The 20,218-nt window shown below is 46.3% G+C and overlaps 1 protein-coding gene across 1 annotated transcript; it reads left to right on the forward strand.

Moving 5' to 3' along the window:
• Positions 1-389: 389 nt before the first annotated feature.
• On the forward strand, positions 390-3,043 carry SOCS3 (suppressor of cytokine signaling 3). Its single transcript, XM_033139060.1, has 2 exons — positions 390-553; positions 1,025-3,043. The coding sequence occupies exon 2, from the start codon at positions 1,094-1,096 to the stop codon at positions 1,709-1,711; it is 618 nt and encodes a 205-aa protein (XP_032994951.1). The 5' UTR covers positions 390-553; positions 1,025-1,093; the 3' UTR covers positions 1,712-3,043.
• The last annotated feature ends 17,175 nt before the right edge of the window (positions 3,044-20,218 follow it).

Here is a 20,218-nt window from a genome sequence, read left to right on the forward strand (position 1 = left end):
TAGAGGTGCTTTTACGTCTCTGACAGACGTGTGCTGTGCGCCCCCCACCCACCCACCCAGGGCACCTTGCCCCGCGTGGAAGCCTCTTCACGCGTGCCCGTGGAACCCGACTATCTTCCCGGAGCAACTCCACGTGGCTGCCCCCGGCCACGAGCCTTCTCAAGCCTTTCTGGCCGGGGGAGACGTGACTCCCACCCCTCCTCCTAGTTCTTTCAACCAAGCGGTGGGCTCCAGCCGCGGCCAGGACCGAGGCGGCGGCCGGGGTGGGGGGGTGGGGAGGGTGGTGAGCGAGGCCTCACTGCCCGGAATGGGCTGGCCGCTGGCTGGCTGCCTAGGGCGCGCTCGCGAGGAAGCTGAGTTCCTGGAACCCGGAGGCGGGGCTGACGGATGCTCTATAAAAACCTCCAGCAGGGGCTCTGGCGGCTTTGCAATTAGGACGAGCCAAGCGCGCAAAAGCCAAAGGGGCTCCCGCTTCCCTTGCAAAAGCCTCGCCAACAAGCCGTGCGCTGCCGGCGCCCCGCTTCCCGCTGCCCCGTTTCTCGTCGTTCCCCAGGTAACCAGCGCCGACCCGAAGCTGACAACCCCCCCCCCTATTTATTTATTTATTTATTTATTCCTTTCTCTCTCTGGCGTAGTTGGCCGGCCAAGTGCTCGGCTTTTGGAAGCGCGTAGACGGGATGGGGTGATCGCTCGACCGTGCGCTCCGTGCCTTGCATGGAAAGGCAAAAGCGAGCCGGGGGAAGCCAAGGGCAAGGCGCGGGGGGTGAGCTTTCCGACGTGCAGCGAACGGAGAGCGGAGGTAGTTCGCCCATAGGGGTCTCCTAAGCCGGGGTGCCACTTGGGTTCAGAGCCTGGCTCAAGGGCACAGCGACCAACTCTGGGGAATGCCTCGGAAGGTTTCCGGGCGGCTGGCAACCCCGCTTGACTGGGGAGGAGGATGCCATGGGCTGGGCCATGCGGGGCTGGAGCTGGCGGGGAGAAGCTGCCCTTTGTCTTTGTAACACCTGCTCTTTTGCTTTGCTAGGTCCGCGTTCTAGCAAGCCGCTGCATCCGGCAGCAGCCCCGATCGCTCGGAAAGCTGGCTCCCTGCGCCATGGTCACCCACAGCAAGTTCCCCAGCGCCGGGATGAGCCACCCGCTGGACACCAGCCTGCGCCTCAAGACTTTCAGCTCCAAGAGCGAATACCAGCTGGTGGTGAACGCTGTGCGCAAGCTGCAGGAGAGCGGCTTCTACTGGAGCGCGGTGACAGGTGGGCAGGCCAACCTGCTGCTAAGTGCCGAGCCCACGGGCACCTTCCTCATCCGAGACAGTTCGGACCAGCGGCACTTCTTCACCCTCAGCGTCAAGACCGAGTCGGGCACCAAAAACCTGCGGATCCAGTGCGAGGGGGGCACCTTCTCCCTCCAGAGCGACCCTCACAGCAGCCAGCCCGTGCCTCGCTTTGACTGCGTCCTGAAGCTGGTCCATCACTACATGCCCCTCCCCGAGCAACAGCCAGGGCAGGCACTGCACCCCAAACGTGCCTACTACATCTACTCAGGTGGGGAGAAGATCCCGCTGGTGCTGAGCCGCCCCCTCTCATCCAATGTGTCCACCCTGCAGCATTTGTGTCGCAAGACGGTCAACGGGCACTTGGATTCGTACGAGAAGATGACACAGCTCCCAGGTCCCATCAAAGAATTCCTGGACCAATATGACGCTCCCTTCTAAGTGGCTTATTCAGTGGGGGTGGCCCACACCACACAAGCACAAGGACAGGACTTGGAAAATGATGGCTAACAAAATTACAGGGCGAGACTTTTTCCCCCCATTCTGGCTTGTGGAATAAGAGGGGCTGGGGGCATGGAGCAGGCAAGGAGCCTCTGCCCAGCACAGAGACGGTCTTGCTGTTGTTTGTTCTGGATGGTTTGCCCATGGATGGGGTACTCTGTGCAAGAGACCAATGATGGTGCTTGACTATGGAACAGGCTGCTGCTCCTTCATACAATTGTCCTTCCCAGGTACAGCCCAGTAAATACTGTGTTTATCTGGCTTGTGTTGGGCATATCAGAATGGTTTGCAAACCTCCCTAACCCATGGACAGTTTACAAAGAGCATTTGCTCTGCACTGGCCCAGACCACCTCTAATAACCTTTGACCAAAACCATTCTGCAGAGACAATGAAACTAATGCACTGGAATCCAGCTAGTGCCTGAAGACCCGACTTTTCCTCAGTTTTAAGGGGAAACCTTTTTATATTGTTATTCATCTTTACCTCTCTCGACCTCCTGGAGGGGCAGAATATCTTTTCATTCAAAGCCTCTTCCTCAGAGGAACTGCCGCACATCCATACAGGGGACTAAGCCTTAAAACAAACTCCACATCCTCTGATCCCATGGACCTGGGTTGTTACTGCACATTGGATGGGGGAATGCCATATACTCTCTGTGCAAGCAATGGAGGACATCATTCTACAAAATTGGCACCACTGCTTTTAGAAAACCTAAATGGATAATGAATGATCTAGTCATTTTCCCCCAAAGCTTTATTCAACTTTGGCTCCTGTACCTAGACTGATAATCTCTTGCCTTTATTCTTGGGTTTTCAGCTCATCAAAGAATGGTCTTGTATCTATCTACACAGAGGTTGTGGATTTGCTTGGGCCCTAAATCGCACTGAATAACCGAAAAACATACAGGAATGTAGCAACAACAGAATTACCTGGAACTCTTATTATTTTTTTGTAAAAAAGGAAAAACCAAAAAAACTGTAACCAAAATTTTGTGTGTTCATCTTATTTTTCCATATCAGGGTTTTAGAAGGGCAGATGAGGTTTTGTTTTTACAGAAAGAAATGTTTACAGACCTGCCTTAAAAAATATCATTCTGTCTTTTATAAAGATTCCACCCTTCAGCCTTGCAGGCTGTTAGACATGCTTGAAGACTCAACCAAAAAAATCAAACTTGGAAGAAAACTTTGCACATCTATTTATATTTATAGTCAGTGGATTTTAAAAATGACATTCATTAATTTATAATAAAAGGCACTATTTTTTAAATGAAATGCTTGACTATCTTTTCTTTCTTCCACTCCAACCTACTCCCAAACATTCAAAAGATACATGCATCCTGGACATGGCTTCTGCCATCCTCTTAACAGCATTAGAAAAGTTGAGGAGATACCAAAATCTCTGCTATGGTCCTGCACTGCTAGAAAGAGCAGGCAGCTACATTGCAGCGTCCTTGTGTAAAACAAGGGAACTCTTCATGCTGGTGTTGCCAGGCAGGGTCCCAGTTACTGTCAGGAAAGGTATCATCTCTTTGTAACCACTAATTACTGAGTACTGGGGCAGTCATGTTGCAGGAAGCATACAAAATGCACTTTGGGAATGACTGTCCACAATTTTTTGCTTGGAAAGGGGGGGGGGGGGTTCTCTCGTTGATGTGGTTAATTCTAAAGCACAGTACTGGGAGCACAAAAGACAGAACTACTTAGGATGGCAGCACAGCTTTGTCTTCAAGCACACACCCAACTATGAAACAGCAGTAAAGCAGTGTTGCTTTGTGACTGAAGACAAGGTTCTGCTGCTGTTGCATGGAGTGCTATTCTTTGTGCTCCTGGTGCAACACTTTGAAGCAAGGCCAGCTACTAGACAATAGGGTGGCATGTGAGGGATTTTAGCTCAGAGACAGAGAACGCAGGTTCAATCCCTGGTGGTGATATAAAAGATCATCTGCCTAGAGCCTTTCAGGTGAAATGGACCAGTGATCTGATGTGATTGGATCAAGGCAGCTTGCTGTTTGGAGCAAGTTACCAGCAGAGATCAGGCAGTCTGAAAGCACTGGGCCCAATCACTGCCTGCTATTTCCCTATTCCTGGAGCCATTCCCCCATCCCTACCCTGGCCCCAGGTGGAATGAAAGAAGTTCATGGGAGGACATATGAGAAGGTGCTGCAGTGTGAAAGGCGTGGCCAGGTGAAGGATACAGCACCCCAACTTGCCTGTCTACTGTGTCATTTAAGGTAAAGCACCAAAAGCAAACACACCCATGCTTCCCAGAAGCAAGCACATTAAAAAAAAAACATTCCTTTGGGTGTATAAACTTTCAGCGGAGCTTCATGCAGTGGCTGAGGGAAATCTAGCTCTAGTTCCTGGTGTCTTATGGCTGGACCATTGGGAGGTGTGATAAGATAGCTTGTTTAGCTTGGGGAGCTTTTCAAGGGCAGTGGAAAGTTCTGCAAAAGAACGTGCTGGCTGCCTGTCAGCTATCTCGTTGTGTTTGCAAAAGGCTGCTGCTTTATCATTCCGGTATTTGTTAAAGAAATGGGAGTGGAAGAGGTGTCCTCTGATGGGTCCAGCAGAAGTCCTGGCCTTTTCCCACTTGTGCATTCAGGTGTGTATGATGTGCTATGTTTGTGCATCCAGCCACCTTAATACAAGCATAACCTTCTCTGTGGATTCCACAATGGGATTAATCCCAAGGGAGAAGCCCGTTCTCCCATTTCATCAACAAATGACAAAGAAGCAGCCTTCTGTAAGTGCAGTGTAAAGGTAAAACCCATAGAAACTACTTTACATGAAACTGAACCAGGCATGGTTGATGGATGTTTCTTGCCCACACACCCCACCAAGTTGTAATCTCCCCCACCTCCTCTGCATTGCTCTCTGTAACTGCATTCTATTATGTTCCTTTACTTCTATTATTAGACAGGTGCCACTTTCAAAGTTCATTTTCTCTGGTTTTGCCAGCCTGTCCTTTCACCACAATTTACTTTCTTCCTTTAAAAGCTCATGATGATACATTTAAATGCACACACAAAACATTTATTTTCCACTGGTGGCCCCTCTATTTATTTTTCCTAAATGGCCACTAGTGTGCACAGAGCACAATGAACTCCTGGAACTTATTCCCTAATCTCTTTGTGCATTCCAGCCACAGGAACATTAGGGCAGCTCACAATTTGGCAGAAAGCAATCCATTCCTATCCTCCCCATAATAGTGAATGTCCCTGCTTATTATGGCATTTACCCGCCCCCCTTTACTAGTACCACCATCACCACTCAGGTAAACATGTGGAGGTTTGATTTCATTTTGATTTGGTTATTTCATTTCTACACCACTTAATATCTCTTAAGTATTCAAAAGAGTAGCAACAACAGACAAACACTCAGCTCACCCACAAAGGCCTCACATCAAGAAGAGTTTCTGCGAACAGCAGACTTCACTCTAGTCTCTCACTCTAGACTTGCTTTATATGGGCAGGCCCAAGGTGGATGGTACTTCCTCAGGCTGCCCAAGGCTGTGTCCCATTCAGCTGCACTCTCCACACCCAGTTCCAGGTACAGCAGGTTTGCTGAGTTTCCCAGATGGTCCAGAGGATGGGAAAAGGAGCCCCCCTCCAGTCACAGCTCTTTCTTTGCCCTCTCCTCTCTTTCTCCTCCAGCTGTTTGTTGATTCTACCCGCCCTTAAAGGATTCTCTCTCACCTGTTCACTGTTACTTTATTATGCAAACACCAACAAATCAAAACAAAAAAATTTTTTTCCTTCCAGTAGCACCTTAGAGACCAACTAAGTTTGTTCTTGGTATGAGCTTTTGTGTGCATGCACACGAAAGCTCATACCAAGAACAAACTTAGTTGGTCCCTAAGGTGCTACTGGAAGGAATTTTTTTATCTTTTATTTTGTTTTGACTATGGCAGACCAACACAGCTACCTACCTGTAACACCAACAAATCAGGCTGACTGATTCCCTTGATAATGAGGTTGCCAGGAAAGCTGAGGAAACCTCCATATACCTTTGAATCTCCTACCTGTTGCTCCTTCCCTGCTTGCTGTGCAGCATACCTGGCACACTGATCAATTACAACAGACTTGGGAGAGAGGTGGCTGACAAGGCCAAGGATGCCTTTTCTGACATCTTCTGCTGGATTGGAAAATCTGCAGCTATATAAATGTCATCTGGCTTTGAATCCGGAAGATAAGGTTATGTTCTAAATCCACTGTCAGAGGCTAGGAATTGTTCTCCACATCAGATCCTTAAAAAAGGCCAGAGAAATGCAGTCACCAAACTTCAAAATGTGATTTAAAATTGTTTTGTGTGAAAGAACACATGAACACACACATCTTTAGATGACAATTCCTTTCTCCAAGTCTTTAGGCTGAGTAAGATTTATTTGTTTGGGTGTAATTAATTTTTTTGGGGGGGAGGGGTAAGATTTTCAGTTTATTTTAGTTTCTTGTTATTAAAGAATAAGAATGGAGGAAGAAACAGAGGTGTATGTGAGTAAACATACACATGGGGATGAATGTATGAATAACCTTATTTATGATTACATTTTTATCCTCCCCCCCCTTTTTTTTTACAGAGGGCTCACTTCTTCCCCTCTCCATTTTATCCTCCTAGCAATCTTGCAAGGTAGGTTAGGCTGAGAGACAGTGACTAGTCCAAAGTGACCCAGTGGCCTTTGTGCCTGAGTGGAGATTTGAATGCTGGTCTTCCAGGTCCTAGTCCAGAACCATTACTCCACACTGGCTTGTCCCATGAGAATTCAATACAGGAACATCCACTTGAACACCGAAATAGCAAGATGCACACTTCATAGATGTTCAGGGAATTAATGCACACTCCATCCTGTAATCAAGCAGGGGATTAATCCACACTTTGTAGACACAAAGCGGATTAATAATCAATCGGTTCCTTAATAATATATGACATCTGAGTATACGAAACATGTTCCTTCCAGATAGGAGAAGCAATCTGGCAGCCAAATTCTTGATTCAATGGTGTGGACAGAGGAAGCCATGGTTTTCACAACGGGGAACAGGCACATGTATACCATAGGCTTGTGCCAGGTTCGGGAAAACCACACAGTCCTCTCAAAGAAGATCACATCTCCCCTCTAATTTAATCCAAAGTGAAACATGATTTCATTAGGCCACGGCGGAGGGAATAGGGTTTCTTTCTGGGAAGCTGCTTCTTGTGTCTTTAAGTACTGAAGGGTGGCCCAAAAGCTCTGTGATAAAGCTTTCCTCAAAACTGCCACACTTTGCCGGTTGAATGTGCGCGTGCCATACAAGTCTTTAAAAGCACAGGAGCCCCACCAAGGAAACAATGAGGCAGCCAGGAAAAAAAGAAAAGAAGACCCACCCACCCACCCTGGCACTCCAGAAAAGTAAGACACCTTTGTGAGGGAGCTCACATGTGGCATGGCTGCTGTAGTTCTAGCCCTGTGGCTCACTCTCACCCAAGCAGGGCAAATAGGGAAAGGAAAATAATCGCTGCACGGGCTCTTTAAGCCCTGCCCCTGTCCAGCCCTTCTGGCCTATTGTCCCAGCCCTGCCAGGAAACACTGATTCCCAGTCGGAGTTACAGCTATGTCAAGAATGTCCAGGCGCAGCAAGGCCGGTGGCGCCATGCCAGGCCCTGCCGAGGCACATCCCCAGCGTCAGTGCCATCTGATCCTGACCGGCACACACACACACACCCCTCCTCCTCCCTTGCTGGGATCTGGGTTTCCACGGCAACAGGATTAAAGGCTGGAATATCACTGTTTATTCTTCGGCCTGTGCCAGGAAATGAGAGGCCTTCGCGCTCCCTTTGCTCCCCGACTGCCATCTAGGGGGTAGTATTCATGGAAACGGTTGGGTAGGGGCCTGGCTGTTCCATGAAAATGAAGTGATTAATTGGCAAGGGGGAAAGGAGGAGAAGGAGGAGGGAGAAAATGAAGCAGCGAATCCGAGGAGAGAGTCGGGTGGGGTGCCCTCAATTTGTAGGTCCCTTGGAGGGGACTCTGCGTGGTACATGTGAGAAGCAGTCTCTTACTCCCGGCCTGCATCTTCCAGGGAGCAGGCCACAATACATACACTGTTCCATCTGCCAAACAAAAGTGCCCTTTTTGAACCTACAAGATTCCCCCCAAAAGACATTCACAGTAATCATTAAGAACCACCAAAGCGGGGAGAGTCGTTCCCACTCCAGCCTGCCGGGTGGGTTCCTTGACTTGGAGAATGCAAACTTTGTGCTCTGTGCACAACATACCAGTCCTGTCTCACCATATTAGTCGCAATTGCCTGGAATTTATTTTCTCTCCCCCACCCCAGAATCGCATTTCCCCTCAGCTGCTACCCTTCCCTTTTGCTTCAGGACCCAACACACTGCCGCAATCAGCTGCTGATTCAAAAAGTCCGGGAAGCTTTGTGAGTGCCTTTCGTTTCTTGGAACGTCCCCCAGTCAGCAATGACGTGCTGGAGGAGCAGCAAACCTTTAAGCAGAAGTTTCACAAGCCCCATGCTTTCCCCAGAAATGTCTCCTGCATCATATAGGGAAATGTGTCGGTGAATGTGTCAGTAAGTCGCAGTTCCCTTCCTTGCTTCTTTACAAGCTCTGGGAACAAAGAGAATTTCAGTTGTAATGGTGAGAGTTTGCTGGATATACGGTAGGTGGAAAGTATAGCAGCTCAGCTGAACAGAAAAATTAATATTTGGGGCTGGTTTCGCTGGCAGGAAATACCCTGTCCCAACAGGAAAAGTATCTCTGCCAAATGCAGGATGCGCAGCCCTTATCTAGCGCTTTACACAATTAACCAGTTCCTGTCGCTCAACGTTCTGAGAAAGTAAAACAGAAACTTTCCAGAATTATATACCTGATTATTTGGCAGCCCTTTTGAACATCAAAAAAGTGGGTCTCGATTCATTCAACCCAATTGCATGCAAATTAGATTGCAAATCCAACAGAACAAGGAGAAAGTTGCTACATTTACAGAACTTAATCATACACTCATTACTCATTCTCCACCTTACCCCATACTGAGATTTTGCAAAATTCACATTAACTCATGCTCTGCCTTATTTGGGTCAGGTTTATGACGTGTGAACATCTCCTGGAAAGAACAAATGAACTCTGCTTTGGTTGATAAGGCTGTCATATTGAAGGGTGGTGGTGGAGCAGGAAGAGCCAGGTTGCTGACGAGAAAAAGGAGCCTTACCCATGGAATGCATAATAGCAGCAAGGTGTAGAGAAGTGCTCTTCAGCTTTTCCAGATGTGTGGCCAGAAAAGGGTTGGCATCTTGACAGTTTTGATTCTGCTCTTCACAGAGGTTTCTAAAAGGGCCATTACTAAATGACTGCCAATTTGCTTTAATAGAAAATGGGGCCTTGGTCATAGTGTTTGAACTTAAAATGCTTCATGTGCTTTTCTTCTGAATCAACAGAGGGGCAGTTGTTGCAAACAAACAAACAAACAAACAAACAAACAAACCCAATCACACATCATGGGTAATTCAGAAAAAGGCTGTTTCAGATAAATCAGAGGCATGCATCAAAGACACAAACAAGTTAATGTTCTTGCTACAGCATGGATATTGGATAGCCAACATGGTGACCTCCATATTCTGTTAGACTACAACTCCCATCAGCCTCAGTTGGCATGGCCAGTGGTCAGGGATGATAGGAATTGCAGTCTGAAGGGCACCCCAGTAGTTACCTCTGATCTAGAGCATATGACAATAATGAAAAGATGTATATTTTGATATAATTATCATATACAAGTTATACTTTAATGGGTAAATTCCTTATAGACGCCTACTACAGCTTTGTTGGCAGGCTGGATAAGCCCAGTTGGTTAGAGCATGGTGCTGATAATACCAAGGTTGGAGGTTCAATCCCCATAAAGGACAGCTGCATATTCCTGCATTGCAGGGGGTGGACTAGATGATCCTCAGGGTCCCTTCCAAAACCTATAATTCTATGATAAATGAGCTGCATCTTCAATGGTTAGGGTAAGGATATAAGAGGTGGATTTAAGGCACCACTGGGCGCCAAACCTAGGGGGCCCTATATTCACAACTATAACATAGTGAATTGAACACAATGGATAGGCGGGGGAGGAGGGGCAGGGAGAGCAAATTTTGGGCCTTGCACAAGGTGCTGCTGAAATTTGAAAGACCAAAGTCTGCCTCTGCAAGGGTCACCTCACACCCCAAAGGGCAACTGCTAAAATTGACTTAACAGACGTTAACCAAATGAAAGGATTCTTAGACTATATCCCAGGCTGCCCATGGGACACATAATTTCCCAAGAGCTTCATACATCAGTTTCACAATGCAGAGCAGTGGCTGTCAACTTTTCCAGATCTGACACACACTTCGACCCACACCTGTAACAAGAGACTTTGCTTGCTCATTTATTTATTTTACTTTTCCTTCCAACAGACTTTCTCCTTTCCTATTTCTTCCTCCTTTCTCTATCGCTTTCTTTTTCCCTTCTCCTTTTTCCGCATAGAACTGCATGATATTCTGCTGCCCTGCTAATGCATCTGTACTCTAGTCCACAAATGTTTATGCCACATAATAGACTTCTTAGCCTTTAAGGTGCCGTGAGATGCTTGCTTGTCCTCCTAATGTAACCTGACCAGGATGCAAGCTGTGCATGATTTCAATGTCCATGCACATTGCTATATTCTCTGGCATTTGATAGGATACACCTATGAGAAAGTGCAACACACTCTGTCAAGATCACTATGCTGGTATATGGGAGGCTTGTAGAACAGTTTGGTTCTCCTTAAGTGTTAAGTTATACTTTTCTATAGGTGTTACTTTGGAAACAGTGCTGGCTGCTACACCCTTTTAATTCTTTCTTGTAAAACAAACTTCTCTTTTCAATCACCAGTGTGCTTTTCTTCAAAAGACACTGACCCTGCAAACATTGCCCTGAGCTTCCCATGAATCCGGGAACAGAGAACAAAACCATATTCAACACACATGCAGTTGGAGGGGTGGTGGGTGGAGTTCAGCAGCAACATCACAAGATCAGACAGTACAAGAAATTCATTACAACTCCTACTTCTGGCTGACTAGAACATTATGTGGCAGCACTGTCTCTCATTCATTTAATCCAGAGGTTTTCAACCTTTTTCAGTCCACGGATCCCTTGACATTCTTTCTGCGGTACCCCTGTGGGACTCACGAGCCCAGTAATGTCACCCCTTGCCTGCAGTGCTGGCAGCCTCTCACCCTTTTTCAAGCACCCTCCCTTGTGGAGTGTTCCCTCAGCCTTTTCTCCTCTCCCTACTTCTTGGAAGTCCTCCAGGCAGCTGCTGCTTGCCCCCCCATCCCCAAGAGAAGTGCCTCTTCACACTGCCCCACAGGGGCCTGGGACTTGTCTGTCCATTCCCAACAGCAAGGGCTAGTGGACTGGCTGGCTGGGCTCCCTCGCCCACTTGCTTGCTTACTCCGAGGCCACCTCAGCTCCTGGCAGCCAGCACCCCCTGACCAGCCCCAGAAGCACCATTTGCCTGGGGAGCTTGTAGCCAGGGCTGCTGCAACAAACAGCTGTGCAAGCCTTTGGGAGACAGAGACAGGAGATGGCATCAGAGGAGGGAGGGAAGGAAAGAGGGACAGAGGCCAGTGTTGCCCACGGCACCCCTGACCATCATTCAAGGTTCCTAAGGGCACACTGGTTGAAAACCACTGATTTAATCCATCATGATGCAGGAAGCTTTCTGAAATCTTCCTCCACCCACCTCCAAATGTAGGGAACTTTTGGAACTTTTTGACATTTTCTTCATAAACTGGGCTGCAGTGCTTTGTCAATTAATCTGTTAAATTAAGAATCTTTGTATCTATTTAAAATGTCTCCCTGAAGAATCAGGGAGCAGATACTTTTAAAGGAAAGTTTTCATGCAAGTACAGTACAGTCGTACCTTGGAAGTTGAACAGAATCCGTTCCAGAAGTCCGTTCGACTTCTAAAACGTTCAAAAACCAAATCGCAGCTTCTGATTGGCTGCAGGAAGCTCCTGCAGCCAATAAGAAACCATGAAAGCCCCGTCGGACGTTCGGGTTCCAAAAGTACGTTTGCAAATCGGAACAATCACTTCCGGGTTTGCGGTGTTCAGGAGCCAAAATGTCCGAGTTCCAGGGCGTTCGACAACCAAGGTACGACTGTACAGGTACATACAAAAATGTAAGGTGAAAGAAGAATTTCCCCTTTTCTCTTGCACAGGAGGGAATGCTACTTCTGAGATGTGAGACAAATGTGTGTGTTTCCGTGATCAGAAAGAATTGCTTCCCCATAGGACCAACTTAAACAAAGAATCTATCAAACCTGGAGAAAGTTGTGTGAATTCGTTCTGCTTCTCCAGAGCGAACAAATCCTTTCCACTGCTGCTAACAGCAACCCTATTCTGAGCACATTCTCATTGTGCGCACAAGCACAATATGAGGCTCCAGGGACAGAGGGAATGAATAGAGACCAAATAAGAGTTGAAACAGGCCACAACTTTATTATTTACGGCGGAGCTTTTCCGGGTACTGCAGGGCCTTTTACAGTCTGGCCCGAAAGAGGTAACGGAACTGATGCTGTGACTTGTTTGCAAAGCATTTTGAGGATAAAGTTGCTTGCATCCGGAAACTTCAGCTGGTGCAAAATTCAGTGGTCAGGATAACTCAATGGGAGAAGGCAGTTTGAGAATATAATGCCAATCCTGGCCTGACTGCACTGGCTGCCAATTGGTTTCTGAGCCCAATTCAAAGTGCTGGTTTTTTAAATGACTCGAGATCACAATACCTCAAAGACCACCTCTCCAACTCGGACCCCGTGGTCGTCATCTAAGGCCCTTCTTCGTGTGCCTCCTCCATGAGAGGTCTTGGAGAATGTTAATACAAACAGCAGGCCTTTTCTGTTGTAGCTCCTCACTTGTGGAATGCTCTTCCCAGGCAGGCTTGCCTGGCGCCTTCATTGCTTATCTTTAAAAGGTAAAGGTAAAAGGACCCCTGACCTTTAAGTCCAGTCGCAGACAACTGGAGTTGCGACGCTCATCTCGCTTTACTGGCCGCAGACAGCTTCTGCATGTGGCCAGCATGAGCTTTTGGCGAACCAGAGCAGCACACGGAAATGCCGTTTACTTTCCCGCCAGAGCGGTACCTATTTATCTACTTGCACTTTGACGTGCTTTCGAACTGCAAGTAGATAAATAGGTACCGCTCCGGCAGGAAGGTAAACGGCATTTCCGTCACGGGGATTCGAACTGCCGACCTTCTGATCAGCAAGCCCTAGGCCCTGTGGTTTAGACCACAGCGCCACCCGCGTCCCCTTGCATATCTTTAGGAGCCAGGCAAAAACATTCCTCTACTCCCAGGTCGTTGGCTATTTATACAATCTATGGCCTTTCAAACCGGAAGGGGGTATTGTTTTTGTTTGCTATTACGTTATGTATTTTTTTGATTCCATATTGTAAACCACCCTGTGATCCTCAGATGAAGGGTAGTATAGAAGTCTAATTTAATGATGACAATGATGATGATGACGATGTAAGTGGGGTTGGCATGGCAGTAGGGCAAGGATAGGATATTGATTCAAGCAGCCTCTCCCTAGGCACGTGATAATTGTAATGTATGCCCATCAAAGATCACATTAGACATTTAGGCATTAAACAAATGAATATCCGCCCTTCCAGTAGGAAGTTATGAAAACAGATCAAAGAGGAAGGAGATCCCCCCCCCCCGAAGACAGGATCAGGGAATGCATACCTATTCTGAGAGGGTATAATATGGCAAGATCTTGCATTACCGGAAGAGGCAACTGAAGCTCATGTGTGGGCAGCAGAAGACACTCAGATTGGATCCACCCAGTTTCCTGTTACTGGAAACAGAGACACGCCAGCAAAATGCCATGGTGTATAAGCTCCATACATCAAAGGGTCACGAGGACTTGATCTCCCTCTGAGTATAAACACATCAGCAAATGAGCTGATTGTCCTTTGCTAATCCTATCTAAATGAATTAATGTGGCAGGTATGGTGGGCAGCACTTTTTTTTTCTTAGAAAAGCCGTATGAACTGACCACATACATCTCAAAGGGTTACAAGTTCCTTGAAGTTTAATTTGACATTTCTTCAATGCCTCAGTATGCACACGGTTCCCTAATGTTTGCAGCTACTTACCTATGTTCCTGTGGCCTAATACCATATTTTGGTATTCCTTCTAAGAGTGGAATGAGATGAGAGGAGTTCTGAAGTCATCTCTTTCCAGCCCATGCCATGCTTCCAGGCCTCCACTTTTGTCTAATTTTTAATCATCTCGCTTTGTGACCATTCCCCTAACAGATATCTTTCTTTTTCAACATTTCCTCCTTTCCAGCTGCATATTTACTAACACAAACCTCTTTCCTTCCGTTTTGTTTGGGGTTTTCTTTTTTTTTGTCCTTTTCTTTGATTTTGCACATCTCAGCATATCTTGCAAATATCCCACTTTGTGCAAATCTCACATAACAAATACAAGTTATCACAAGAGGAACTTGCCCGGAAGTGAAGCTGTGCAGGGACAACAACAAGTGAAGGAAACATGAAGGATTATAAAAGTGCTGCAGTGGTGTGGACCACTTTAAGTTTAGTAACAACAACCTCACAAAGTCCTAATGGCAAAAACAGCAGAGCGTTCACGGTACCACCATTTCAATTACTCTCACATGCACTTCAGATTTCTGTACTCCGCGTTAATTAATCTAGGGCAGGAATGGGGAAACTCTGGCAGTCCAAGGACAACATTCCCTCTTGGGAGACTTCATGTGGGCTGCTTGCAAGTGGTGGGTAGGGCCAGAGGGGGAAAAGTGGAGGGAGAAATAGATGCCATTCTAGACACAAAAGTCAAATGTTTCTGTACATGCACACGCTCCTCTCCATCCTTCTTCCAGGAAACAAGCAACATCATAATTGTTCAAGGACACATTCCGGTCAAGCAAAAGCACATGAATAAAGCATGAAGGGGGCAGGGACTAGTGAGGTGTGTGGCTTTGGGTGGAACATGGCCAAGTGAAAGTCCCAAGGGCCAAATAGAGAGGACCCCTACTCTAGAATAACCGCTGCTATCACAGTAACCAATACAGATTACAATCCCCATTTGAAACTAGAGCTGTGCGCACACTCCTGTTTACTCTGCATCCGGTGCACTCCCACCGCTGATTTGTGAAGTGGTGTACACATGACATTAGTCACTATCCATATCCTGTATCTATCCTGTCATTTCTTATGAAATACTGCGTTTTTGATGCATTTCCCCCAAATCAGCTCTGATCCAAATTGAGGAAAAATAAATGACCTGGCTGCATTTTAAGCCTCAGGCAGAGTAGGAAGCACCAGGATATATAGCATATCCTATTGAAAGAAACATTTGTAGTTGTGACATAACTACCGGAGTTTATTGCTTCCCAGTCAAGACACTGGATAATTCCCAGCTGCACACAATTCCTGCTCTTGGCGGCCTATTCCTGCTTAGTCTGGGCTGAGTCAAGAATAACCCACAGAATAGGTCAGGGAAGGGAGGAGCATAAGGCTTCCCATTATTCAGTGACTGCTCATCTTTGTGCCTGAATTTCTTCACTCATCGCTTCCCAGAGAAGCTCAGGAACAGATTGAACCACAGCTGGGCATTTACAGTAATCCCCCGTGTTCCTTCACTTCCCAGGTCAGCCCATGCTCCTCAAACAAGTTATGACCCTTCAGGACAATTCAGAATAATGAATTTGGAAATCTGTGCCCATATAGTTGCCACAGTTGGAAATACGCACCCAGGTTGGCAGCAGCATTGCTAAATGGCACCTTTGAGACATCATCAACCAGCTATGTACTACCATTGCATAAGTAGTTGTGTATGAGTGGCAGTGTTCTACAATACTGTTATCTTACAGTAACAAACAAGAACCAAGAAGAATTCAAATGTAAGGGCTCATCCAGACTTCTATTTGCACCATGTTTTTAGGAGTGGGCTTTAAAGCTATTGTCTCTGAGCAGGTGTTTGGTTTTTTGTTTTTGTTTTTGTTTTTGTCCTGGCATTTTCCCCTGGGAAACCCCATTTTTTACCGTGCAGTCAGAGCAAATGGCAATCAGGTTTTCCTCGGGTTGCTGCTTGCTCCAATTCAGTGGTAAACCATGGGTTTTCCTGGGGAAAGTGGCGTCAAAAAAATTGGTTGGACACAGAGCTTTAAAGTCCAGGTCTGTGCCTGGAAAGCGCAGTGTAAAATAAAGTATGGAAGAACTCTTAGTGTCTCTCTGGACTACACAATTCCAGCAGGGTCCAGGCCTCAAAATCAGGCTGCAGCTGCAGCATTGGTACTATGAAACTGAACTGTATTTGAAAGCAGTTGGACAATTATTACTTTCCCCAAAGAATCCTGGGAATTATACCTGGGAGAATTTTCTCCACATCATTTCAAATTTCATTTGGGCCGTGAAGGTGGCAAGGAGGCAAAGAGTTAAGGGTGGGATGGGATACACAGCAAGGTACAAAACCTTTCTCAATACATTCAAGGTAACTCCAATTGCGAAAAGGTAGTGCATTCTGAATGGTGTTATTATATCTATATATCAGAATAACTACAGGGGTGTTATCAGCATAGAACAAGGATCCACACCACCTGAGGTGTATGTAAATTATTAGTGCCTAGGTGTGCACACCTACGTTAGGACACACACATCCATTTAATTGTCTATCACTCAATGTATAGATAAGGTGTGGTGAGCCTGAGGAATCATTGTGTGTGGTCTGACAGACTGGAGGAAGAGAGTTCTCCCTTCGCCCTTCCTGATACAGTAGTAACTCGGGTTACATACGCTTCAGGTTACATACGCTTCAGGTTACATACTCCGCTAACCCAGAAATAACGCTTCAGGTTAAGAACTTTGCTTCAGGATAAGAACAGAAATTGTGCTCTGGCGGCGCAACGGCAGCAGCGGGAGGTCCCATTATCTAAAGTGGTGCTTCAGGTTAAGGAACAGTTTCAGGTTAAGAATGGACCGCTGGAACAAATTAAGTACTTAACCAGAGGTACCACTGTATTGGGGTGTGTGTGTGTGTGTGTGTGTGTTGTTGTTGTTGTTGTTGTTGTTGAGCCTTTTCAGAAGGCTACCATTCTCAGGGTTTGTTTTAACTGTAGATGTTTAAGCTAGTTTAAATGTGCTGTGGAGATGAGAGTCTTACCGATTCAAGCCACCAGCCTTTCAGGGAAGTGGAAGCTCTTAACAGAAGTGTGAGCACATACTGCTGCAATGGGAGTAGGAGGGAGAGGAAAGGAACTCTGGCGCGTATTTGGGAAGGCAGAGTTGGCTCATTTGAAGTGCTGTGTACATATCCATAGCAACACGTTTTCTGTTGCTCCGTCTCCAATGAGGCCTACGGTAAACTCGTAAAAGGAGACGGGCAGCTGTGCATTCCTCACTTGTTCCATTAGCGAAACTCCTCTCGGAGCCCAGACCTTTCCTTCTAGCCAAAGCAACCAAGATCCATGAGATCATCAGATTCTTCTCTCGTCTCCACCCCCCCCCCCCCCGCCAGGCCCTCACTACCACCACAAGGCTTCCCAGGGCCTGTGAATAAAATCAAAGCAGAGGTGGCAAAGATCTCAAGTCAGTCTTTGCAGCCCAGGTTGAATTCTTCATACACTGAACTGGAAACAAGGCAATATAATGCATAAATGTATGACTCTAGAAGTGGAAATTGCTATAGTCCCTAGGGTCCTAATCCGTCCAAATGACACAGATGATGAATATGTAGTGACCAGAAGCTTGAAAAAGACAGATAGGAGAACACAATAAATTCAGATAATTATATCAATAGAGCAGTGTTTCAAAAACACTCTGTTTTCTGGATTAAAACTGGAAGAATAGTTACACTTTACATTCTATTCTCAAAAAGGTAAATATATTCTTGATCAGCTCCCAGAACAATAAGCACAGACCACTGACTGTATAATGCCTACTATATGGTTTTCATTCCTCTCCTTTGCCTTGTTAAGGACAGTGGTAAAAGATCATGGTTTAATGTGGATAAAGCCATGCAACCTTACGGGGGGGGGGGGGGAGTGCTCCACTGTCAGGTCTGCATGGGGCTTCCCCATTCCAAGGGGCACGTCATTGCAGGTGCATCCACCCAACTCAGTGGCTTTGTTTTTGTGGTTTGTTTTTTTACATGGACACAAATCTGACAACTAGAATGGCAATATCAAAAACTAGTGGGGAAACATTTCAACCTCCCAGGGGTAATTGACTATAAAGTAGCCATTCTTAAATAAAGGATCTTCAAAGGGAGACTGCAATGTGAAACCACTGAATTACAGTTAATCTAGAGGTTCAATGCTATCACCTGTGGACTGAACAAATCATTTTTATCAGTTGGTTAGAGCATTGTGCTGATAACACCAGGGTTGCAGGTTTGATCCCCATATGGGGCAGCTGCATATTCCTGCATTGCTGGGCATTATTCTAGATCAGGGGTCAGCAAACTTTTTCAGCAGGGGGCCAGTCCACTGTCCCTCCGACCTTGTGGGGGGCCGGACTGTATTTTGAAAAAAATAATGAACGAATTCCTATTCCCCACAAATAACCCAGAGATGCATTTTAAATAAAAGCACACATTCTACTAATGTAAAAACATGCTGATTCCCGGACCGTCCGTGGGCCGGATTTAGAAGGCGACTGGGCCGCATCCGGCCCCTAGGCCTTAGTTTGGGAACCCCTGGTCTAGATGATCCTCAGGGTCCTTTCCAACTCGACCATTCTCTGATTCTACATGCAATTGGCTTACCAGTGCCGTGATATCTGCCACTGACAACCGCTTTGTGAAGGAGCACGGTTAATTAATTTTCGCCATCTGCTCTTTCTGCATTTCATTACCCACTGACCTCACTGTTTATAATACCCCCCCCGCAAACCATGTATATATGTTACCCTGCACCTCAGAACAGCACTCACACATCTGATGATGTGAATTGTAGTTCACAAAAGCTTATGCCAGTATAAATTTGTTTGTGTGTAAGGTGCCGTTGTTAATTGTTTTAAGGCATGCTTTGGGAATTCACAGCTGCACCAAGCTTAATCAGTCTAGAGTGGGCATAGACCTGGAATATCTATTCCCCTGCTCTGCCCTATTCAATTTGTGGTCTCTTTCTCTTGCCCTCTCAACTCAGCATCTCCAAAAGCAGGATTCATAAGGTGATATACACCTGGCAGCTCAGTGAGAGCGGGCAACGTATCAGCCAAACATTTTTGGCAAGCTTCAAGTGCTGTGAAGAACCACAGTGATCATAAAGTAATGAATATAAAAAAAACTGGTGTAGGGACAACATAACAGTGCAACGCTCCATTCGGCAGTGATTAAGTTTGGCACTTTTTAAATGGAATGTTGTAAACCTTATAATAGTAGCAAGATTATTCCCAAGAGATCAATGCTGTTAAAAAAAAAACACAATGAAATTAATTCCAGGAGTTCAGAGCAAAGAACCAAGGGCATGACTACATTACAGTTTTAAATCAATTTAAAGCCTATTTAACTGTTATGGCTCACATCCAAGGAGCCTGGGAATTGTAGTTCTGTCAAAGGAGTCTCTAATGAAGGCTGCACTCACTGGCACCAATGCAGTATTTGCGGCAAGAACATTTTGCAGCGGTTTAATAGAGTAGCAGAAGTACTTTGCTCGGGTATGTGCATGAACGTCGTTTCCCTATAGTACAGAGATGAGGAACCTGTGGCCCTCAGGATGTTGCTGTAACACAACTCCCATCATCCCTGACCATTGGCCTTGCTGACTGGGAATGACAGGAGTAGGAGTCCAAAACCATCAGGAAGGCTGCAGGTTCCCTGTCTTTGCTATACAGTGGTACCTCGCAAGATGAAAAACTCGCTATACGAAAGGCATTCGCTAATGAAAGGGTGACTTGCAAGACGAATTTCCCTATGGCCGTGACTCGCAAAACGAAAATGTTCCCCCCCCCGTCAAACCGTGCTTCCTCCGACCGTGCTTCGCAAGATGAAATTTCTGCTGCACTCGCGGAACGAATTAATTTCATCTTGCAAGGCACCACTGTACAGTATAGTCAATTCTGTATGGACGAGTAAGCAATGGAGGAGGCATTTGTCCATGTGGTTGCATTCCCTGCCATTGCCTGTCCTAGATAGCGGAGTCAGGATCTGGGAGAATTTGTTTCAAATCCCACCTTTGTTGCCCTAGGGATGTCCCTCTATTTGATCATCTCTCTCTCTCTCTCTCTCTGATGAGAAATATATATCTGCAGCAGACTATGGACTAGTGGGATTATGGCGATATCTACATACAGGGTAGAATTTACTAATCCCTGCTACTTTCATCACAGGTGGGAATGAGGGCTAATGGGTCTTCACTGTCTGCCGGATTAATCTTACTCTTGTATGTTTAAGAGGGTGAATCAGAATCTCTTAAATTTCTCAAAATAA

Source organism: Lacerta agilis, chromosome 2 (genome assembly GCF_009819535.1).
Source record: "Lacerta agilis isolate rLacAgi1 chromosome 2, rLacAgi1.pri, whole genome shotgun sequence".
In the NCBI taxonomy this organism is placed as follows: Eukaryota; Metazoa; Chordata; class Lepidosauria; order Squamata; family Lacertidae; genus Lacerta; species Lacerta agilis.